Source organism: Talpa occidentalis, unplaced genomic scaffold, assembly GCF_014898055.3.
Source record: "Talpa occidentalis isolate TD23 unplaced genomic scaffold, MPIMG_talOcc4v2.1 talOcc4.13, whole genome shotgun sequence".
Taxonomy (NCBI): domain Eukaryota; kingdom Metazoa; phylum Chordata; class Mammalia; order Eulipotyphla; family Talpidae; genus Talpa; species Talpa occidentalis.
This window is the reverse complement of record NW_023601322.1, coordinates 5,067,247-5,092,327: the sequence shown is the minus strand read 5'-3', so window position 1 is coordinate 5,092,327 and position 25,081 is coordinate 5,067,247. Positions and strand designations below refer to the sequence as shown.

The window sequence follows — 25,081 nt, the reverse complement described above, 5'->3', positions numbered from 1 at the left end:
TTCACATGATGCAATATGGAGAATGTAGTGAATACAATATTTTGGCTTCACACCTTTTTACATAAGGTTCTCAGTCAAGCTTCCAACACCAATTTTCCACCATCTCCCTTTGGCTGTGAAATTTAATTTGGTAGGGCTGATTGACAGCCCTGGGACACTGGTCTTGAGGTGAATGTAACGTGGGAAGCAGAATCTGAGATAAAGTCAACATGCAGGAAGGTGATTATGGGGTGATCACTTGTGAGGCAGGGGTAGGTGGGGAGGGGAGGCAGGGGTGTGGTGGGTGCAGTGACACCACAACTTCAGCTGATCTCTGAGCAGCTCTGATGCTTTCAGGGACTTTGCAGCACCCCAAAATGGGATAAGAAGGGCAGTGCTTTTTTTTTTTTAAATTTTTTTTAATTTACTTTTTATTTATTTATTTGAAAGATTTATTTTTTATTTATTTATACAAGCATTGGGTACAGTCAGAAGCGCGGGAGGGTGAGAGAATTCACCAGAGCCAGAGCGGGGAGCAGAGCAGGCAGAAGGACCGAAGTACACTGCTGAGGGGCACAGCGGGCGGCAGGAGAGGTCTGCGCGCCATGTGGGACCCTCCTCCGGTGGCCAGGGAGCAGCCGGGGATCGAACCGGTGCTGCAGAGACTGCGGGCAGCTTCGCAACCCAGCGCTCAGCCGCTGCGCCACCGGGGAGGCCCTAGAAGGGCAGTGCTTTTCTAAGAGGGCCCTCCTAGGGCTTCAGAAAGGGGATATAACTTAGAGGGGAGGCTCTTGGCAGCCAGAGAAATGACTGCCCTCAAAACTTCCAGAAATGGGAGACATGCATCCTCCAATCCCGAGGGAGGGCTTGGGGGGGGCACAGGACAGCACCCCCCCATCATGTATTCCCTGGTTATCATCTACTGCTCACAAATTAGTCCCTATCTTAGCTAATTATTTGATTAGTTTCTACTACATGTCACTAAGGACAAACTCATTCATTTGATGGTCTTTATAGCCTCGATTGGATTCCAATATTTGACAGATTAGGAGTACCTCTGCTTTGTCTGTCTCTACAGAGAGCAGAGTCTAGTCAGAGCACTGACTGGGAGCCATTTAGTGCATGCCTGTCAAATGAATGAGTGATAATGTGTCAACTCCATTGCTAAACTGATGAACCACTCTATTTAACATACAAGATATTAAATGAACTTTACCTAAAGATGCTACTTAAGACTACCGGAATGTTCTAATTTCAAAGCTATCATCTGTCACCATGTAGCATAAACATGTTTATGAATATTGAATTTACTCCTGTTGGAAAATGTTCCTTTGGTTTCTATATTTCTTGAGGTAAGAATTATTACATATAAGATAGATAGATAGATAGATAGATAGATAGATAGATAGATAGATAGATAGACTGATATTTGTCCTAAGAAATTGGCAGGTGACACAAGATACTTTTATAATAACCTAATTTGGATGACATTGTGAGTTCTTTCATGTATTTAAGTAGATGGATTTCGTGGCCATCCAATGTATTTGAGTCAACTTTGAGAGAATCTCCTCTTGCTAGTGGTATTTTTATGCACAGTTGAAGTCCAACAAGGCAACCATTAATGAGAAGTTATTTCTGATTTTCCACACATTTCTCTATTACATAGAATTGGACCACATTTTGTGAATTTCAGGTTTCCTACATATCAGGATACCATTTTTACAGATATTTAAAATTACAGATGCAGAAACTTCTAGTTTTTGATGATCTTTAAAAAAATCAAACAGACGTATGTAATAATGTGTTTAAATTCCTTATGTCATTTTATTTTTCCTTCACATGAATATAAAGTTATTTGCTTTTTACCAGGCAGTTTTTGTCATTTGTTATAAGAAAATGTTTTAGATCTGTCAGTTTGCCACAAAGTAAGCCTCAGAACTTGGACACATCAGATACAAAATTAATTCTACGTAGCAAGCCATATTCTTACTTACAAGAGCATAAGCTAATATGTGAGTTTTAAATCTATATACAAAATTTAAAACCTGCTATCAAATCCTTTATATCACTAGAAACAGAATGTCAGTCTATTTGAGACACCAGAATTATCCTATCAAGATATCTGTATACAAACACATCACATTTGCTTATTTTCTCTATTCAGTTTCATAGCTTTGTATTACACACTGACAAATAATCTGCAGTTCTGTATATTTTTACAAGTTTAATTTCCAGTCAGATTTTTCCATGTCGAAACAAAATACAAATATTCCTACCTATAGTTTTGTGTATTTGTGCCATCCAGCTATAATAAGTTTGCTTTGGAAGTCCATATAGATCTTCACTGTCCACTGAGTTCTCTTGTCAAATGCAAGTCATTAACCTTTGTCAACAAACATACATTTGAAACGCTCCAAATTGGAGCCAAGAAGCAGGTGTTACAGGGGAAACAGACTTCAGACATTATCATGAAACATTTGGATGGGATGGCTGGGGTTTGGGCACCTTGATCCTTTACAGAAATATGTTTAAAGAAAGAACTCAGCAGAGGCAGCAGGGATTCTCACCACAGAGGCAATAATAACAAAGAAATGTAAGCCAGAAAAGCCCTTCTCTTTGAGAATTAAAGCAGAAGAAACTCCTCTCTCCAGAATGCGAAATGGAGGGTGGTGGTAAATTAATGGATTAAAATGCCAAGCAGCTTGTGCTATCTTAGAAAATCTGGTAACAAGATCAAAGCCAGCCAGGAGATTCTGGTGAAGTGAAAAGTACAGTACTAACTTACAACTAGGTTTGGAAATGCAAATTATGTATGTTCTCTTCTACTGAAAAGGGCAAAACAGAAAAGATGAGAGAAGAGGGGCAAGTTTATGAAGAAATTAGTGTATAATAGGTCATATTTGGCTAGTATTGATCTCTTCGATCCTAAACTGATATTTATATGTGTGTGCATATACACATATAGATGTTAATGAAATAATGAACATCCAGGTTGCACTGGATTTTATTAGACTAGAAAACAAAAGGTATCCTATGGACGTAGATATGTTTGGTGATAAACATTGGCTGTATTTGCTCATGTGAGATCTGCCAGTCTCAGTTGTAAGTAAGCTCGCCCCCTGCTGGCCCAGATTGCCATAGCACCTCCAGATAGATAGCCTGGTAAAAAAAGTAAGTGCTAAAAAATACTTCACTGCTGAATGAAGCTACATGTACCCTTTACAACAACTTACTGGTAGATTAAAGCTCACCACGGCTGGCATCCATCGTCCTGATGCTAAGCTGAATCAAACACCTGGAGGGCTCCTTCAAACCAAGGCTCCATCAGCCCTGTCCTGAGTTTCTGACTCGGTGGAGCTTGAATGAAGCCTGGCTGTGCTTATGCTGCCGGCTTGGAGCTATGGGGTGTGGCGGGGGGGAACTGAGCTACTGGGGGGTGCAGACTGTGATTAACACACAGCCACCTCCTGGGCCTGAGAATAAGTTGACCTTCCCTGAGCAAATTGCCAAGCAGTGGAGTGTGAGCAGGCTCTGCCTCCGAGGGTGACACATGGTTGGGGTGCAATGTTTGTCAACAAACTGCAGTGTTTACTTCCCCTTCCCCTCTCCCTTTGTACCTTCCTTTCTTTCTGTTTTTGTTTACTGATTTCCATTTAAACCAATCTAAATGAGTTGCTTAATGACAAAGTGTTGACTAGGAAATATTTTTGTTCTATCACGAAGTTATTTAAGTAGTTGTACCCAGCCACATCATTCCTGAGAAAAAGCCATCATTTTGCACATTTGTTATAACTCTTCCATTTCGTTTTGGACTATTTTAGTGGCAAACTCTTTTACTCAGTTTGACAGATCAAGAGAATCTTTCATTAAATGCTTCATTGTCATCCCAAATAATAGAAGTGTGTTCCCAACTATGTATCTCTTTGTAAAAGAAAAAGCTATATAATTGGGTATTTGAAAATTTTATTTGGAAGAGAAGGAAAAATCTGACTGCATTTGAAATGTGCTTCGTGATGTTAACTGAGGAAAACACTGAAGAAACCATAAGTTGTGTTACTGCCAGGCCCGTGAAGGGACCGGCCCTGCAGATGATCAGCTCTAGCTGCCTGGCCAATCAGCTCTAGCTGCCCATCTAAATCTGTTCCCCACTGACCCCCATGGGGGCAGGGTTTGCAGGAAAGTAGCGATATATTCCAGATTGTCAGTGGGTCCTGGAAGACACTTTAGACGTTAGGGGTGCTAGGGGGTTGGGGGGTAATGGAAGCCCCCCCCTCTGCTGTCCATCCCCTTGGCTTCCTGGAAGTGGTGGTTAGCCCGATCTTTACTGTCCAGACCCACTCCCTTCTTGGCAGGACTAATTTGGTCATGTCAAAATATTACATAAATTGGAAATGTCTTTTTGCCTTGCTTTGAAGGGAAGCTAAATAGCTCTGAATATTTAAGCAATATCCTCTTTTCTTTCCTGTGAACTCTGACCTTTCATATTTATATTGTCAGTTGGTGTTGATTTGATATAACCCCTGAATTTGTGTCTTGTTACATTGTCTGTGTAGGATGCAGTTTCATTTGTGTATACAAATTGTGTATTTACTGTGATAAAATTTATCATTTTATGAGCTCATGGTTTGGGGTCAAACTGGAAAAAATGTTCTAGTTAATGATTTGTCAAAGGTATCCAACATTCTTCCAGAATCTTCCAATACCATATGGTTTTTTTTTGTCAAAGTTCTGAATCTCTAATTCTTGATTACTATTGTGGTTATATAAAATGTTAAGAAAGATTCTATCTCCAGTTGTCTAACTTGTTTTTGTAATTAAGCAACACACATTTAATGTGCCATTGTGTGATCTCTATGTAATCTCTTATCACAGTATTTTTCAAGAAATTAGATATCCTTGGATTTTCCTAAAGTACATTCTAAAAAACTAGAGTTTATATTATGGTTTTAATAAAGACATTTTCTACAATAATTGTTAATTTTGCACAGAAAATTTTCACTAAAAACGAGAAACAATAATAATCTGAGGCCAATTAATGTACCTGTTAATTCCTATCTTGCATGTTAATTATAACAAGATTGATGGGCGCTCCAGTCCCTTCCTGATAGATTCACTCTGCTGCTTCTCAGGAGGGGCCAGCTCTGGCCCAGACCCACCTGGCTTCAAGGGCACCAAACACAGCAGGTCTGTGGCAGCTCAAAACCTTTTTTTTCCCTGAGAAAAATGACTGAAAGCAGACGTCTGCTGATTTTAATACTTCTGCTGATTTAGCAGATGAACAGCGCTTCTTGCACTGAATTTTATTATATTTTATTCTTCATTTATGGAGATGTGATTTCCTCCTTTGGACAACACACATAAAAACTAAATTTGCATAGCATGGAAAACAGATCATTCATTCAAGAACATAAAGAGTGGTATTGTGTTTTAGCCATTTTAGACATACACAAATACATCTTCCATTTATAGTTATATGCTAATCATAATATTTAATTGCAGAAATGTTGAGTTCCAGATGAAGAGATGCCTCCTTTGAATTCTTCCTAAAATATTTTTCTCTGTCAAAGAAGTTGCCATTCTTCTGTCTTTGCCAGAATAAATTACAAATAATGGAATCCCTGTTCTCTTTTGAAAGGAGCTGCTGGACCTTCAGCATGCCTACCACAAGCTAAGCAGACAATATGAGGCAAAAATAGCAGAACTGAGGGAGGCAAACAGCCGGATGGAGCAAAATGAGGCAGAAGTAAAGAAACTGAGATTTCGAGTGGAAGAACTCAAACAGGGACTCTGCCAAAAAGAAATGGAGGTACTTTGTGGGTGATGATGTGTTGGGTGGGTGCAAAATAGCATTTTAGAGCATCTAGAAAGCATTCTCTCATTAACGTGGTATTGAGATGAAAACCTCACCTTTCAAAAAAATTATTATGAAGAGAAAAATGTTACCTAGACAACATGCTTATCTCTCTGGTGCAAACAGTGCATTTTTAATGGGTGCTTTAGAGTCTCCAGGATGTTTTTGTGGGTGTATGAGGCAGGGAGGGTTATTCATGGGCTTGGTATCCTCAAAGTTTGAATGGTTTGAGTTTTAGACTTCCAAACTACACAGCAGAGATAAAAGCTACCGTGATTATCTCTATGGAACGCTTCTCCTGGTGCTCTCTGGTGTTTTAAAAGAAGGTGGACATTTTGTTTCGTTGTGTGAGTTCCAACTTGCTAATTGTTTAAGGAGTATTTAAGAGGTTTCTGGAAGGCTGAGGCTTCTGTGTGAGGTACTGATGGCACAGCTGAGCAGGGAGGTGACTTCAAAAATTGCAGGCAACACAGAGGGTTGTTTATTTTTTGTTTTGAAACACCTTCTCACATGTCCTTGCTGTCTCCTCACCACATGATGCCAGTTAAATCTGTGGTGTTCCAGGCACTGTGTCTGCCCCTGTTGGACAACTTTTGAGGCAAAAAGTATCAGGACCCTGGTTTGAAAGACTGTTTCCAAATACCAACAGTTGGGAATTTTTTGAAAATGCATTTATGCATTTTTTCCCCCAACGGTAAATTCAACAACAGGTATCTGCATAGTTTGATATTTAATTTTTAATCAGTTACTCCATTCAAGCAGAGTTTCCTGTCTCTCATCACCTGGACACAGGACCCCTCGCTCAGTGAGACTCCTGCCTCATCTCCTGATGTTCAGCACTGACTTTGGGTGGGAAGTTCATCCTTGATGTTTCCTTGTCTGAAGATTATATATGTTCATAAAGTAACGTGCATGAATAGTGCTACTGACTGTGGAAGAGAAGTCGGAAAAGGAACATAGTAGAAAGACGCAAGAGAATCCTTTGACGCTTTTATTTGATCATCGACGTTCCTGAGAATGTTTTAGTATGCAAGTGTTTGTGGCAGGTGGTGGTGACAACCTCTGTTGGTGCATGGAGGTTTCAGAAATTGTTTGAGATGGAAACATTGACAAGGAAATGGTGAAATCATATAGGGTTGAAGGGTTAATGAAGTGTTCAGTCATGAGGATCTGACTCAGCAGTCTAACCATATAATTTCAAAAATGAGCTGTGACCTTGAGAATGATCACATTATTGGCCTCCCCTGGGGGAGGATTGTTCTTCCACATCAGTAAAATCAGGCTCAGCTATGGGACATGTGCTTTGCCAGAGCATGAGGAGCAGGAGCCAAGTCACTGACATGAGGGGCTGTGAGAACCGAAAGAGAGCTCTGCTGTTCCTCCTCCCATGTCTCCTCAGCCGTTTCTCATGTCCTGAGGCCCCAAGTAGATCAGATTCTCTCAGCACAAATCCTGAAATGGAGCAAAGCTTAGGACCCTCATGGAATCCACACGGGTAAAAATTAAATATGCTGTGGTAAAACACTGACACTTTGCGACTACAGGAAGCTATAGTTAAAGCTGACGGGTGTTGTCATTAAAACAACAAAAACTGTAATTATGTGGCATTGACGGCAGGCATTAAGTAGGGAGTGAAGAAGCTTGTTGGAGGCCTAGAATGATGACAGTCCCTTTTATGGGATCTTGAAAAGATTGGGAGGCTTGTTTCCAGTAATGTGTGGAAAGCAGGTGACATACAGAATGCACCTGAGGTTTGGGGTGAATAGGTACACCAGTTGTGGAATAACATTGCTTTGTTCAACACCCTTTTGTTATAAGGTCGATGAGTAAAAGAAATCCTGGGAAATATTGAACAAAATGATGCTATTCAAAGATCTACTTTTCTTGAAAGTTGTTTTGCATCAAGTGTAGAACTTTTCAGGAACCATTTTGAAGGAAGACTGTATGTCCCTGTAGTTCCTTGTTTGCCACTGGTGCATTTAACAGGGGCCCAAAGAAAGGTGAGCTCTGAATAAAACTGCCAAGTTTCCAAAGAGATATGTATGGTAATACAGACATTTAAGTAGTTCTGTGACTTCCATGGTCTGATTTATATTTTCAAATGATAAAGTATAAAATGGAGGACGCTATGACTGCGTGTCAGTTAGAGTATGACTTTCTGGTGAGCATCCTTGGCATTGCCAAGTTGATTCTTCAAGAAACTCAGTCTATTAAAAATCCTTTCAGGTGAACTCCATAAATAAAGCCTTTCAGGTGAGCTCCATAGCAAAGGAGAGAGAGAGAGAACCTGTACAGAACATCACACAAACTCAAGGGAACTGCAGGTAGCTTAGAGAAAAATGTCATTTCTCCAAAAGAACTGTGGAAGTGACTACTGACCTATGGAATTTACTGGAATCAAACAGAAAAAAAAGACTACTATTATTTTTGTGGAAGTTATACTTCAAGTGAACTTCCAGTCAGGAATGAAAGAGAATTGATTTCTCTAGATTTAAAAGAATCTTTTCCTTTAAAATCCATGGTTGAGTTGTCACCTCCCTGAGGGGTAATAATCTCCATCCCCATTTTCACATGAGGACATGCAAATAATAATAAATGATAACAACAACAATAACAAAGGACTTCTTGAGAACCCAGAACCATAGAAAACTGCAGACTAGGCAACTATTTCAGGGAGCAGAACCCAGAACACTCTTGGGCAGAATAGGGGACCCTGTGACATGTGCTGTTGGGCTCAATACTTTCTTCTGTATGGAAGTGTGCATTGCAGTTCCTTATCCTAGTTCCACTGTAGTATATTGTGTGGTAGAGGGGAGGGTATAAATTACCTTTTGAGAACATTGATTTCTGGAGCAGAAGATGGTTTAGACCTAATATGAATATTATCATGAGATACTTGATGTTGAGACAAATGTTGTGGTGAAAGTTTGCATGGATAATTTTCCTTGGGGAGAGGTTGAAAAACTTTTTTTTAGATTGATTTATTTATGCATACAAGAGCTGCGGTGTAGGCCAGAGGTGAGAGGATCCACCAGAGACAGTGTGGGGAGCAGAACAGGTGGATCTACTGAAATCTGCTGAGGGGAGCACTGGGGAGACAGGAAAGGTCTGCTGAGCCAGACCTCCCTCTCTGAGGGAGCTGACTCCCTCTCTTGCTGCAGAGGCCGTGCATAGCTTCATAGTGCTGCGACTTAGCCCCCTGACCCATCAGGGAGGCCTAAGACTGAAAATTTTTAAGTACAGAGAAACGTGAGTGGTGTGACCCAGAGGATGGGTGGCATTATATTGTGCATGAGTGAGTGTGCAAATAGTGAGTTTGGGTGTATGAATGGTTGTTGCTCTGTCTTTTGGGAAGGAATGCAGGCCCCAAGCATGAATGCTTGACTCAATCCTGAGATTGTTTTCTGGCAAATGAAATTTGTGCTGCTTTCAAACAAAATTGTTATGAGAGTCCACAGTACAATATGAAGATGTGATTGTGTAAAGCCCAGACACACATGCACTGAAATACACTTTCAACACAAAACATATTCCAGTGTTCCGTGTCTTTATGTGCAATCAGTTGATTACCAGACGGGACTGACCCAAAGCTCTGCTACCAACTCCAGTGGTTTCATCATCTGGGTTATCTGATTACAGTTGTCAGGTCCTCTGTTTTTCTCTGATTAAAGGTCATCACTGTTTCTAGTGGCTGGGAATGAAAATATTCCTCATGGAAATAAGATTTTGTATTATGTAGTGGTTGACATTTCCACAGTCTGACTTATCGTTGGGAAGTAAAGAAAATTCTGTCAGTTTCACTGCTGAGCTTTTTAATTTTATAGTAGCAAATTCTTCAAATTGTAATTAGCTGAAATTAATGTTTAATTGGAACTGTCAAATACAAAGTTTCCAGCTCCCATAAGTCAACAGATTTTAAATAAATGAAAATGAAATATTAATCCTCTATACCATAGAGAGAACAGATACATTGGGGCCTATCTGAAAAAAAATCCAGGTTCTGATTAAATAAATGAATTTTTAATTCATTTTAAAAATTCTTATTTTGGATGAGTTGCTTTCTTAAATTTCCTAAAGAAAAAACCCTCATTTAATTTATACTTGTTAGAAATTAAATGTTCTTTTTTCACCACTTCATTAAATACGGCCTGTGAATATACATTATATTATATAATGGCAAACTCCTCATAACCACAGTACAGGAACAGTTACATACACATTCACACTTACAACACCAAAATAATTAATAATTGTGATGGACAAAAGCAGTGTGTTGAATAGTATAATGCAGTAAGTAAAACTGATGGACACAGAACAATCGTAGACTGAAGTTGCAAGATTTTGCTTTTATATACTTAAGAAGCAGAGTATGTTATAGGCAATTGTGAAGACACATGGTGATATGCTGAAGGACAGAGTAAGGTGATTTTTCCATAGCATATCTTAAATTTTGTAAAGTACTATCACATTATACAAGAAAGTAAATGAAAGGGAATGTCACCACCCCACCAAGATATCCTGTTTTGTCAAGTATGTTGACTTCAAACACTAAGGTGATTTTATGCGTGATTGTTGTCATTGTTTGCAAATAATGTACTCTGCTTTATGGATTATCATCACCTGTTTTTATGTGCTATGCAGTTTTCATAGTTGGTATTTCAAGGAATAGTGTAATATTTATTTTCTTGAATATAAATTTAATCAACCAGTCCTCCCTTATTTAGTCATTTAGGTCTTCTTAACCCAACAAAATCTACTATGATTACTTTTATGTGCAGATCTTTTATCCCCCATTGAAAGTTTTCTAAGTGGAATTATTTGATTAAAAATGAAAGGGCTGCCATCATTGAGACTCAAATTCATAATTATGATCCCCACTGAAAACATAAATTGTGATAGCAGATATTACCAGTAGAACATAAATAAAATAACTTGCTGCTGAAAAGAGATTGGTTATTCCATTTTGGTCTGGATTTGTTAGCTACATAATATGCAAAATTAATAAATCCTCTAGCTTTGAGAAACATTCCAAAGATGAAATCACTTAAACAGATGGAAATAAGGTGTGTGTGTGTGTGTGTCTATGTGTATTATCTATTTCCTCTGTTTCTTAATGATAGGTCAGATTGTGGAAATGTTGACTGTTATCCAACCCAAAGACTTAATTGCATCTTAACTGATGCAAAAGTTAAATCTCAAATGATTATTTATAAAGTTAAGGAAAGTTTAATCACTTGATTTGCTGAGTTGTTAATTGGATTTACTTTTAATTTCAGTTTATTCCTTTTATTGACCTCTCCCCTTCTTGTAATTCAATACTTTGTCTTATTTTCTCTGTTTTTTGGTAAAAGCTTCAACAAATTAGAGAACTTCCAAAATATTCAGAGAATATTTTGTGTTCAAAGATATGTAAATCAGGGCTAAGGAAGTACCTAGTCTCTGGAAGACTCTTTTTCATACACCAAGCTGCATATAGTAATTAAAAGATAAAAGTTCTATGGTAAGGGGAAGAGAAATGCCTAATTTTGAGAGGAAAATGCATGTTCTAAGTAATTCATGGATTTCTTCACTGAACTAACATTTATTGATCTCAGTGCTTAGTACCATTCTAGGTGCAAAAGTATAAAGATAGTCCCAATGTAAGAGTTAAAGTCTAATTTAATGATGCTCAACCTGGCTATACAACAGAATTACTTAGGAAGATTTCTAAAATACTAATACTATAGTCTTGCCTGTAGGATTCAAATCATTTGTTATGGGCAAGGATTGTGCAAGAGAATATATTCAAAAACTTATCAAACGAGTCTGATCTATATAGTCAAATGTCAAAATCACTGGTCTAAGGAGAAAGGGCCATCACCATTGAGACTGGAGTTCATAATTATGAACCCCACTGAAAACATGCAATTGTGATGGCAGATTTTATCAGTAGAACATAAATAAAATAACTTGCTGCTGAAAAGAGACTCTTATTCCATTTTGGTCTCTGCTTGTTAGCAATGTAACATGCAAAATTAATGTAATAAGTCTTCTAGTTTTGAGAAACACTCCAAAGATGAAATCACTTAAACAGATGGAAGTAAGAAGATACTGTTGAGCACTGTGAGTTCACACTGAAAGTGTTAGTGTTTTGCTAAATGCATTGTTGGTGTGGCTTTACACTTAGCAATTATCACCTTATTATTGCAGCTTAGCTAATTCTAGCTTTACATTGTAAAACCTTCTGGTGTCAAAAAGGTGAATCTTCTCAAAAGTCTGATATCATCAGCAATGATGAATGTGAGAGACACTGTTTAAACCAAAGGACGTTAATTATCTAAATTAACAGCTGATTTTTAAACTGTTTTTATTTGGAAGGACACAAAAATTTGTTCCTGGTCCTAGATATATTTGGGTAAAAATCCTGTTAATTTGCACCTTGCTAATTTTAAGATTGTGAGAATGGCAATAGACTAAAATTCACATTTATCTATGAAAAAGATGTGGTAAGTGTTTTGGGGTAACATCAAAAAGAAAGAGGCCAGTGGCAGGTTCACATGGGGACAGAGACATTGACCCTCCAGACTGAACATCTGAAATGAATTGCAAGAAACAATCCAGTTCATTTAGTATTTATTACTTCCTAACCTTGATGCTAGATGTTAGAAGGTACTTGAATTCTTCCCTAGAAGAGCTTTTTATTGGGGGTATTCAAACATACATCTATGAAGTTAAATGTAACAAAAGAAATACCAAAATGGATGGTGTTCATTGGCTACCACCAGAAGCAATTCACCGTATTTCTTTTCTTTCCCACCCAAGGGCTATTTGTAATTAGGCGTGTGTTTTGGTGTCTGATTGACACCACGGCTGGAATACATGGGGGAGACAGTTCAGTCTGTGCCTCCACCAGTGTCAGCTTTCAGTAGAACCTCTGGGGTGTCTCAAACAAAGACGACATAACGGCTGAAATCCCACACCCCGCCTCCGTCCATTCTAATAATTTCATTCCACTTTCCATGAATAATGTGAAAGCTACTATTACCGGTGATCAATTATGTTGCTCCTGCTCTCCCTCACTTCAAGAACTGTCTCCACCATTTCTCATCTCTTCCCCTTCAGAGAATTCGATAACAAACCAACCCATCATGGCATGGGCGCACCTAAGACTTCTATGGATTGGGTGTGATTAGAAAATACTGCCTGAGATACGAGTTGAGTAAAATCATATATTTTAAGGTCAGGTTGAACAGAAAGGAGTCAACCATGATTTTTGTTAGCTGTCCCTCTACTCTTACTTCTAGGAGGAGATTTAAATTGTGTGCAGGTACATGCTAGTGTGTCTTCTCTTTGGAACATTTGTTACTTTATTCCCTCTCCTCATTCAGCCTGATTGTTGACCTCTCAATGCTATGAAAAATAATGGAGGTGACATAGATCTCATTAGGAAAAAAGGTGCATGGACAGCTCAAGGAGAACAGCTTTTGCTCTCGCTGGTGCTCTGGTGAGAGTTTTGTGAACATCACTTCTTTCTGGAAACTTCATGCTTCCTCGCGAATCCATTCTTTCAATTTACCTTTACACTCACCTCCCACGCTGCACCCCTTCCTCCACATGCAGCCGTTTGAAAGAAGTTTGTGTCTTTTTTTTACCAAATGTGTTTTTGCATGCTTGTTTTGGGTGTATTTTGTGTCCACATCCCAGGCGATTTCCCACAAGATCCACACGAGGATAAGTGCAGTGCTTTTGTCACAGCTGATTCTGGGGGTGTTACAGGTGAAGCTTGGAAACCACGTTGGGCGCCAGCTGTTATAGGGCAGCCCCAATATTGAACGGGTTGCCTGGCTGTGGGTCCTCACCTGTGCGCTTAAAAGGGACTTATGAATACTCCACTACAGGCACACACAAAAGGGTAATAAAAGGTTTATTTACAAGGGAAAAGGAAAGAAGGAAAATGGACAACTCAGGGAGAAAATAGGGAAATAAAGTCTTTCATGCGTCCTACCCGATTCCCCGACCTGGAAACCCAAAGGCACTCTCCGAGCTGGCTGGACGCTGCGAGCTGGCAGAGAGCCAAAATGGGGGACCCCTCCAAAGCCCACGTGTCTGGCTTTATACCCACCTGGCTGCTTCACCCCACCCTCAGGTCCCAGCCACCTTCCCTTGGGTGGTGATGGGATTTGGAGTTCCCAGTGTCTTTGGCTTTGGCCTGGGGTGGGGGTGGAGTCCACAAAGCCTGTATGGAATTAGCTTTAGCACAGCCTTTTCCCCCTAACAGGGGCTTCAGTCACTGGTCAGGGGACAGGTCAAATCTGTGACTTTGTTCATGGCATTCTTTGTTCTTAGAGCAGGTTGGACCAGCACCTTGGGGTGCTCAGTGAACAGAGAGGGAGGAGATTTTATTTTTATTGAGGTAATATTGGTTTAAATAGTTGTTTGTATTTAGGGAGAAGAGGCTCCCTGCCCCATCAAGTGTTGCTACCTCAAGTACCACGACTGTACCCTTTGTCCACCACCTTAGTCCACTGTGCTCCCCGCACCCCCACTGTGCTCTCATCCTCATTCCCCTCCCCTGCTGGATTCCTTGGTTCTATAATCAGTTATCAAGGGTTAGTTCTTAAGTTTATGCTAAGTGAAATATGATGTCAGAAAGAAAGACAAATACCGGAGGGTGTGGCTTATAAGTGGAATGTAGAAAAGCAAAACAGGGACACAGGAGATTTTTTTGAGAAAAGTAATCTTTCTGCTCTTTAACTGTGACTGGACAATGCTAGAAAAGCAGGTCAAAAACGAATTCAATCTGCCTTTGGAAATTCCACTATACACAATGATATAGTGGTCAAAATAAAGCAATAGTGTTAGATTGGAAGTCATGTGGGCTAATCATTGAGCCACTCTAGGGTAATTTATTTATAAAATGGAGAATCATGCATGAATTATGCACAATGAACACCGAAATGTGTACAGATGATTTAATGAAACCTTAAAATAAGAGAAACTCTGCATAATTGACCTAAGCTGGTCTTGGGTCTGCATTTAATCTTAGAATACATAACAGCGCTGAGTTGAATGTTCCAGTATCAAGCATACAGCACAATCATGTAGTATTTACTCTTTGTTATAAACTTATAAATTCCATAGTGTGTTAGTATAAATATTGGTATAATTGCATTACTATTTCAGGCTAATCTTATAACAATGATGAAATTAGGTATTGTAATTTCAAAATTACAGAAACTCGGGGTTTTAAATAATGTGATCATGTAAATAATGTGATCACGATAAAAGATGGGAAAGAAAGAACAGAGATGCCCATTCAGGTAATAAAATATGTTAAAGCATGGTCTTTTACACACTTCTTATGATTTACAAGGCAACAATAATCCTTACGTGAATTCAGCTAAATTCACCTATTTTCCCCTGCAAATGAAAACTAAAATGAAAGTTTTATTTAAGCTCTTGGCTTCCATGTGGATTACCAGACACTTGGACAAGTATGAGGTTCCAAATTCCTGATGAGCCATTTTAAAGGGCACACCTGAGAGCATTTTTTTCCCTGCTCTAATCAAAATGTTCTCTTTATGCAAAAAATCAGAAGGTTTCACTAAGATTGAAATAAAACAAGGAACATTGTATGCTGAAGGGAGTAAAAATTAAGTTTGTCTTAAACATATGATAATGGAAAATAGTGACATCTTTTGGGATATTAAAGTACACTGAAAACAAATGTCAAGGGTGGACTTAGCTTTTAGATTCAAATGTTCTCTAACATTCTAAAAAGAAAATCACATTACTAGCTTTCACCAGTATGTCTGAAATTCTTTTTTGAAGATATGATCACATGGGTCATTTTATTAGAAGACTTTTCAGTTAATGTAGAAGTTAGTTTTTTAAGGTTGTTGACTCTAAAGTTAGGAAAGGAATGAACACTTGCATCTAAACACTCAGACTTACAGCAATAAAATTCTTAGATAAGCCATTTCTCCCTCATGTGATCCTAGAATTGAGAACTGGAAAAGTTTTTAAAGATCCATCACTATTTGTCATTCTGCTATAGCTGAAAAGTCAAATGAAATATGAGCATACACAATTAGACAAACTTAAAGCTTTATTATTATTTGATGCATTTCACACTTAGCTATATAAATGCAAGACCAAAATTTAAATTGGCAATGACATCAAGAAATACTGAACAAACATATGTTTTTCATTTCTGTGAAGGGAAAATGAGATTTTTTTTGATTCAAGATGAATAAATACAGCTTAACCATATACTTTTTATACAAATTGGTCAATCATGTCCAAATAAAGATATCAGAATATTAATTGAAAGCATCTGGTACATGTTTTCCACAGTAAATTTAGAAGTATTTGGTTTTCACTTGTGCCCATAACATGAGGAATTTTAGGAAAAGTTCAATAAATATTTTTGAAGTATTGGATAAGTGTTACACAGTTCTTGCAATGTTTATATCAATATTTTTCTTAGATTTTATTGCTTTGCCAATCATTTACATGACTGTATAATTTGGGGAGCACAGTTTCACCCCTCCAATAGTGCACAGCTAGTGGATGCTAGTGCATCCTCCAGGAAAGCCCCAGTGCCAGTACCCCATAACCTCCCTTTCTATATATTTCAATATTTGAAAAATAGTCTATATATTGATAAAATATTCATTTAAAACACACAATCAGGAAAAATTGTCATGGAAAATGGCTCTTCAGTTAAAATACTATTTAATTCTTTGTTGATTATGGAAGAAAGCTTTGGAAATGGTAAGGAACTGTAGGTATCATGGCACCCTAATTACAGTCTAAAGAATTACATGGGCTGAAGTAGAAATTAATATAATTCAAACAAGTGTTGAAAAAACACCTTCAGCGGAAGGAGAATAGGTAATGTATTCTTTTCTCTTATAGTAAGTCATGGTAGTATAAGTTGGTCTTCAGAAATCAGTAATTTATTTGTATTGAAAATGGGAAATTTTAACAAATTTATAGGTATAACAGTATAACAATGAATATTGTTAATGTGTCTATATTATGTATGTGTATGGACATATATCTTTCAATAATTTCTATTAGAAAGATTTGTTCATCTAAATGACAATTGCTTAAAAACATAATAACTTCATTAAATTAGCATGGCACTTTATCGAGATTAAAAGTATATAGGTATTTTTCGTGTATGTCTGTCACCTTATCAAGTGTCTCAGAACAAAGTTAAAATACATAGAAAATGAACGCAGCTCATTGTTAGAAAAATTTGGATATGTGTTCTGTGCTGTCCCCTGTAGTCCTTACAATCAAAAATTCCAAGTGCTCATATTAGATTTACTAGACAATGAGGACGGAGCTGAGAGGGCCAGGGTCTGCTCCCAGACAAGGTAATACTGGATCTGAGCTTGCCCAGATCACACCTGAGTGTGACCATCCATCCGGGCAGACAGGAATTAAATATTTGCCAGAAGCCAGGCAAATGGAAAACACATGTGTGAGGTGGTCGGGGTAGGGCAGGGTGGAAGAAACCCCAAGCATGTGGGACCTGTGACACAGACACAGAAAGCAGATTCCAGGAGGTAGGAGCCGCCTTATGGATGGAGCAGAAACTACCTTGCTGTTAGCAATGACCAAACACAACGGAAAAGAGGGAAGAGCCTCCTTGATAGAGGCATTGGAAATTGTCAAGTTGGCTCTATAGGAAAAAAATATTGATAGACAAATTCTGATAGTGTGGAGAGTCAGCAACTTAAAGATTGTCAAGTAACATGTGTACATACATTTTTTTTTTAAAGAAACAATAGAGCCAGACAAAGGCAGTGATAGAAATCTTCAAAGCAGGGAAACAGACTGCTTTGGGAAGTGAAAGGACCAGTGTTGTTGAGTAGGAAATTGGATTGAAGTAACTTGATCCAGAGCTGGAGGCAAAATGCCATAAGAGACTCCACCATCTGTATTAAGGCTAAGAAAGAACATTGCTATGTTAGGGGTGCCTGATGCTGTGAAGTTTGGGTAGTGTTGAGAGCACGTATGAGTCTAAATGTGTGCGCCGTTTGTTTTTATAGTCATTTCCTAAAGACATAACATGTACGTTCTTACAGCCACACATTTTATTAAACCAGCAGAAAATGTCTCATGTTTTATGAAAGCTATAATAATAAAGCAAACCCAAATTCTTTCAAAGAACTTGATGGGCTTAGGAATGGAAAAATCCAATCCTGTCATTACTTGGTAAAAACTTATATTAATTGGAAGAAACCATTTTAAAAATAAATTTTTTAATTGAGGTAACTTTAGGACCCCCTCAGGTATTGCCAGAATAGTCCGTCCGCCACCATAGTCCTTCTGTCCTTGTTCTTACTCCTGTCTCACCCGCTCCCTGCTCTGGTTGCTTCAGTTCTATAGTTAATTTAGTTTCAGATTGTAGTTAGGTAGCTCTAATTAGTTTTTAAGCCTGTCCTTATCTGACTCATAGTTTGGATTCTCTATATTCTATATAGACCATCCAGTCTTTGTCTTCTGGCTAGTTTCGCTGAACATGATCCCTTCCAGCTCCATCATGTTGCTGCAAATGGCATGAGTTCATCTTTTTGATGGCTGAGTACTATTCCATTGTGTACACAGACCACATCTTCTTGATCTACTCATCAGTTTTGGGGCACTTAAGTTGTTTCCATAGTTTGGCTATTGTAAATGTGCTGCAAATAACTATGGGAGTGCAAATTTCCTTTCAAATTAGTGTTTTGAATTTTTCAGGAAGATGCCTAGGGGTGGAATTACTGGATGAAATCTTGCAGCCACATGGCTTTAGATGCCACGTGTACAGATAACTCTCCAATGTAAATAATTAAACCTGCTGCTCTAGCTATTCCCTCATTCAGGCAAAAGAGTTGATTCGTTTTTGACTTTCTGTTCTTCTTCACTCCATATTAAATCAACACTCTCATGCTTTAAGTCTTAAGTCTTTCTAATATATTATGAAAATGGCCACTTATCAACCACCTCGGGAGTGCAAATCTTTCCAAGACAGCTTTATCTTTTGTGTGTTCCATCCTAATGCAGGATGGTAACAGAGGACAATCGGGTGGAGGGGGGCTTCCCAAGAACTTTCTACTGCCCCCTATAGTTGTACATAAACCTATAAACTTCTCTAGAAAATAAATCTATAAAAGTCCCTAAAATTTTTCACAGTAAAAATTCTCACATGCTTAATTTGTCATCAATCTCCTTTAGTGTCACAGCATTTAACTTCAGTATACTACCAAGCTGCAGTCCCTTTTAAGTGCTAAGTAAACACAATTAAATACTTTTCAGCATATTATCTGTAAGAAAAACATGGTGCTTTGGGGGCAGGGGGGAAGTCTCAATTTAAATAAAAAGCCTTCAAAAGGAGAAATATAACTGCATTTCTAAACTTAGGTGAATGGAAAGTACAGGAAGTAGGTTTGCCTTTGAAAGCGTAATGGGTGGCCAATAGCCATGTCAATTTCTTACAAAATACCCTGCATAACAGGGTGACCAGGTAGCTGGGGACATTCCAAATTATTTTCTTTGCCCCATAAAACATCCAGGGGCATTTGAGATTGCACATAAGCAACATTAAAATAATTAGAGCACCTAGAATTGCATTATCTTTGGTGCATCGTATAGTCATGGAAAGTCTTATGTTGGTCTCTTTCTGCCTAGAATGTGTTAATTTAATGTCCAATGTGTGGAAGAAAAGTGGATTTGTTGTAAAAAAAAAAAAGCAGTAATTAATTACCCTGAGGGACTGACAGCAGTATTCAGGAATTTTTCCAATCCTCTTCCCATTTCATTTATATGCATCTAAGATATTTGTTTGATTTTATTTATTCATGTCATAGTTTTTTTTTTTTTTTTCCTGGAAGCTGAACATAACTTGTGCACCATTAATGGAAGAAATCTCAAACACTATTCATAGGTCATCTTAGATGAATTGGACAGTAGTCTAAACTGGGATCTTTATCTTAGTCTACATTGTTCAAAATACATTCATTGAATGTATTTTTATGTTGTTTCTAGAAACTTCTGGTCAAATGCAAATTAAGCCAAACATAGTGGAATGTCCGCTATATATTGAAAAAGTGTTTAGAAAGGCACTTCTAAAGGTCCCGGAGAAACTTTCTGGAGGTCTGGTAGGTCAAAAAAATTTTCATAAAAATTTAAAGATGTTTTTCCACTATTTTGACTTTGTATTGACAGTGTAAGATAAACAGTAGGGAAAGCTATTTACAACAGTGATTCAGTGGTAGGCAGTGATTATGTTCAAAGAAAGGTAAAGAAATACCTTGAAATCTTGGAAACTGAATATTACTCTATGGCAAGGATATTTATTATTTTATCTTTAGTTTGGTGTAGAACTAGTCCTCTGTTGTAAGGAATGTACTTTTATATATTGGTTATCTGTCTTTTCCCCATCAGTAGTGAAGCTTCTCCTTTGACATCTTTGTGATGTCACTAATGCTATGACTGGAAATGACGTGTCGGAATTAAACTAAAAGCGTGCCGGCAGTATTTCACTGACTATTTAGAGGAAGAAATGTTCTCTATTTCAACAATGCTTAAATTTTGTAAATCTGACTACATTTCCACTTACTATTCTTTGCTGCTTTTTAAAATAGCTTAAAAGTGATGAGAAAACTAAGTTGATCATAGATTTATTTTTACTATACTTTAGACCTTTAATATGCCAGTTAAATTTTTTCATTTATATTATTTCAGATAAATATTTACAATTATTCAGAGAAAATTTAATCAGTTTCTATCTGGAACGATATGGCCCAACTATAAAATAACTGAAATTATAGTAGATAAATGCAGGGAATTTAGAACTCAGAAGCTTCAATACAATTTTTTAAATGAGGAGGTGCACAACCTTCATTTCAGAAACAGTTCTAGAAACATTGTATTTTTGTAATCTCATTTGGTTTTTTGAAACTTCCATAAGAATAAGGTCAGCAACCATGCTTATAAGATAGATATGTAAAGGTTCCTATACAGGCCAGGATATGTTTATAAGGTTTTCTATTTGACTCTTACTCAATGAAGGATTTAGCTCCCTCTGTTTTACTTTCCATGCTAGGAAAAATCCCGTAGAGATATTTGGTGCCTATAAACCACTGGGCTTCATTCACAAGTGGTTGCAGATAACTAATTTCCCTGCATGCTTTTGTCATTTTGGAAATTATAATCTGGAAAGACACTTCTATTATTAAGGAAAATATTCCTGTTATCACAAACTTTACCTCTGATGATTATAATCCTTTCTACAAATTTAGGGGTTCTTTTCTAAATTTATAGTCTTGATTATATTATACCCTCTGTGGGAGATGCTGCCTCAGCCCTTCAGTTTCTATTCTAATCATAGTCACTGTTACCCTTCACCTAATTTGCTTATATTACTTCTTGTAGTTCGCTAATCTATGAAACTTTAGGATTTTTCTTTTTTAGTTATTCTCATGAATTTTACTTTTTTTTTTTTTTTTTTACTGCGGTAACATTGGTTTGCATAGTTGTGTTTTAGAAGTACAGGGTCCCCCACACACCAACAAATACCCATGTTCCTCTGTGCTCCCCCTCGATTGGTGGCCACGGTCAGCTTTCTAGGGTGAGTTCTTATGTTGACTTTCTCTGACTCCTTGTTTGGTTTCTCTTATTCCACATACAAGTGTCACCATCCGGAATTTTTCTCCTTCTGACTTATTTTGCTAAGCATCATCCCTCCAGCTCTCTCCATGCTGTTGCAAACAAGCATTTATCTTTGCTAGCTATGTCGTCTTGCACTATGAAACACACCACAGCTTCCTGATCTACTCATCTGTACTTGGGCATTTAGGTTGTTTTTGGAGGTTGGCTGTTGTAAAAAGTGCTGCAAGAACACAGGAGTGCATTTTTCCCTTTGAAATAACTGTTTCTCTAATTTGAGATAATTAATTTATTGTTTAATGATGGTTGAGTCTTAGTTCTTAGTTGTGATCAATTAACCAATCAGCCAAGAGTACTTTCTGGGTTTAAAATACTTCATTAATCCCTAATTGGTTTTCCCCTTTTTTTGAGGGGGGGGGTGGTTTGCAAGTCTTGCAGCTCTAATAAAAGTTATTTCCTGTGTTTCATGAAAATTTTGCCATATCTTTGTGAAGGAAATTTGGCTCACTGGTGGACTGTTACCGGTGGGGCCAGCCTACAGTGTGGACAGGCACTCTTAGTAACTGGGCTTCAGTGCTATAGGAAAAGCCAGGAAAAGGACTCCCAAGTGATAGTAGTACAATAGTACAGAGTTTCGTGCTGAATTTCTTGTCCTTAATGCTTAATTGTCTTTGAGAGTTTCAGGTTTCATGACATTTGACCTTTGTGTTTAGGTAACTATATTTCTGCAATTTCCTTTTCATTAATTAGTGAGGAATAGTAGGTCTTTATAACTAGGTTGGTGATTAAGTAACAATTCATGTCATGTGATAACAAACTGAAAGTTGGGACAAAAATGGCAATTTCGTTTCTTTCATCGAGTCTCAGGAATTCATTCCACTATCCAAAGGCAAAGAAAGGCACACAGCCCAGTGTTCTGAAAAGCTTCCTCCTTACAGCAGACATCTGTTATGTGTTAATCGAGTAAAGATAAAATAGGAAAAGATTGTTAGTAGGAAATATGTATATCATGTAATGATCAAATACAAGTGGTGTTTTCATGAAAATTAGTATTATTTGACAATATTTTATCTTCCTTTGAGATTAGATAAAATATTTTCTGCACAAATAGTTTAGCATATTACTCAGGTCAACACAACTTAGTAAAGAACTATATCAAAACTTGAGAACTTGGTTACAAATTAAATACCCTTAATGTTTATTCATTCACACATCTTGATGAAAACTGTCTATGGAAAGGGGTCCTCTATCATTGTCTTTAATTTGGAGAAAATTAACACCAATTAAAATCCCCTCATTAAGATGCCACACCATAAACACTTGTAATATTATGCCCCAGTGAGCCAATAGAATCGTGAAGTGTCCTCTCAACTACAAATTTGCCACATGACATCAAGGCTTTGATTCTGCAGTTACTATGGTAGCCTGAGCAGATTCTCAGTTTAAGTCCTTCAGGGCATAAATTAAGAGCCACCAGCATTGTGGAATGTCAAGTGCTTTGTTCCCACCGGCCATGATGCTGGCTTAATTTCTTGGAAAGCATCTACAAACTAACACTTTTTATATACATATCAATAACCATGTAAGATTATGAAGGTTAAAGTCTTTATAAATGTCTTACTAAGTCTAAAATGTATTCACATCAATGGACATTTTATCCATACAATTATAAAGATTTCAGGTTTATCAGAGGTCAAACAATGAGTCAAGTGGTTCCATTTTTTTAAGACGATAATCTGAGGAGTTTGGATGCATTGGAAATATCCCACTGACTGATTTTGTGTAAACCCTAAATTGATTTTGATTTGGCAGAATTTATAGATACTATAGCAACTGAAAATGCATGCTTTTATTTTTACTGTTTAATAGCTTTACTGTGATAATTCACATACCATAAAATTTATCCATTTAAAGTGTTCAATTTAATAGTTTGATAAAATCACTGCAATCTCATTTTAAAACATGTTCTTTATCCCAAAATGAAATTAATTAATCATTACTGGTCATACTCCAGTCTCACACTCAACATTTGACATCTACTGATCTACATTATCTACATCTATCTACCACTTTGGCTATTTCATAAAAATGAAATCACAGGCCATATGACTATTTCACTTAGCCTAATGTTTTCAAGATTCATCCATAGTGTTGCCTGGATCAATACTTCACTTTTTATGGCTAAATAATATTCCACTGTATAGATAAATCACATTTTCCCTCAGTCTTTAATGAGTATTTGGGTTGTTTCCACTTCTGGACTATTAATAATTCTACTGTGGATATTCATGTACAAATTTCTGTGCAGGTGTTTTTATTTTCCTTGGAATCGCTGACAACTCAATTTTAAGGATCACCAAACTTTTCTAAAGTGGTTGCGCCATTTGGCATTATTACAAGTACTGGTTGAAAGTTCTAATGTCCCCAATGGTTACATTCTTTAAGAAGACTATTTGAGTATAGTTATCCTATTGGTGTGAAATGGTATCTCATTGTGGTTTTTATTTGAATTTCCTTAAATATTAACGATGCTGATCATATTTTCAGGCATTAACTGGTCATTTAGATTTGGCGGGGGGAGAAGAATCAAAATAGATTCTTTACACATTTTTTAATAGGATATTTGCCCTTTAATGTTGAGTTGTGTTTTCTGTACATTCTGGACATATGTCCCTTCTTAGATACATGATTTGCAAATATTATCTCACTGGGGATTAGCTTTTCAATTTCTTGATAGCTTTGTGCAATCCAGTGCCACTGAGTTTTACTCCCACTTTCTATGTGTTTTATAGTTTTAACTCTTACATTTGGGACTATGATCCAGTTTGATGTGAGGTAGGGCCCAGCTTTAATTTTTCAAGTGTGACTATCTAGGTGGCCCAAAACTATTTGTTGAAAAGATTTTTTTTTTCTCTACTGAAGTGTCTTGTCAAGCCCAGTTGATCATAAATGTAAGCTTTTTCCCTGGGCCCAGCACAATTTAATTCACTGACCTATACATCTATCCTTGTACCTATAACACTTTGTATTGATCACTCTCAATTTTTAGTATTAAAATCAGAAAGTGGGGGTTCTCCAAATTTATTCTTTTCTGAGACTGTTTTCATGCTCAATTTTTGGTTGGTGTTAAGAATGCTGAGCTTTAGCACAGATTTAACTACACGTGTTCCCAAAAAGAAAGATGCATGGCACCAAAAGACAGGCACTTGAAAATTTATTCTGGTATTTTGTCACTAAGATGACAATAAAATCTTTGGGAATATAGTTTTCATCATTCCATTTGCTGTAAAGTACAGAGAAAACTGTCTTCAGTTTCCAAAAATAGTTTCCTTAAAACCAGAGTCTCATATTTGATCCTTGTCACATTTCATATAGAATTACTCAATTAAGCCATTTCTCTTATAAGCAAACATACCTGTTCTAAAGAAATTAATTCACCCTGACTTAGCCAAGATATTCTCATTAATTTCATTAACTCTATATCTAAAATATTTGCATTATTACCTTATTAGAAAAGTTATTGACCTGGAAGGTCAATTATTTAAGCATTACATTATCCAGTGTCAGCATGTTTAATACTTAAGTATTTTAATTGTCCAGTAGACA

General features: G+C 37.3%; 1 protein-coding gene across 3 annotated transcripts in view; it reads left to right on the top strand.

The window, feature by feature from the left end:
• The window catches only part of LOC119242982 (coiled-coil domain-containing protein 102B-like), a 130,427-nt gene that overhangs the window by 67,038 nt on the left and 38,308 nt on the right, over positions 1–25,081 (top strand). For all 3 annotated transcript variants that reach the window (XR_005124592.2, XR_005124591.2, XM_037508420.2), the window contains exon 2: positions 5,615–5,785. Coding sequence is in view for 1 of the 3 variants with exons in the window: in XM_037508420.2 (XP_037364317.1) it covers positions 5,615–5,785 (171 nt within the window). In the remaining 2 variants the exon portion in view is untranslated. The remainder of the gene's footprint in view (positions 1–5,614; positions 5,786–25,081) is intronic.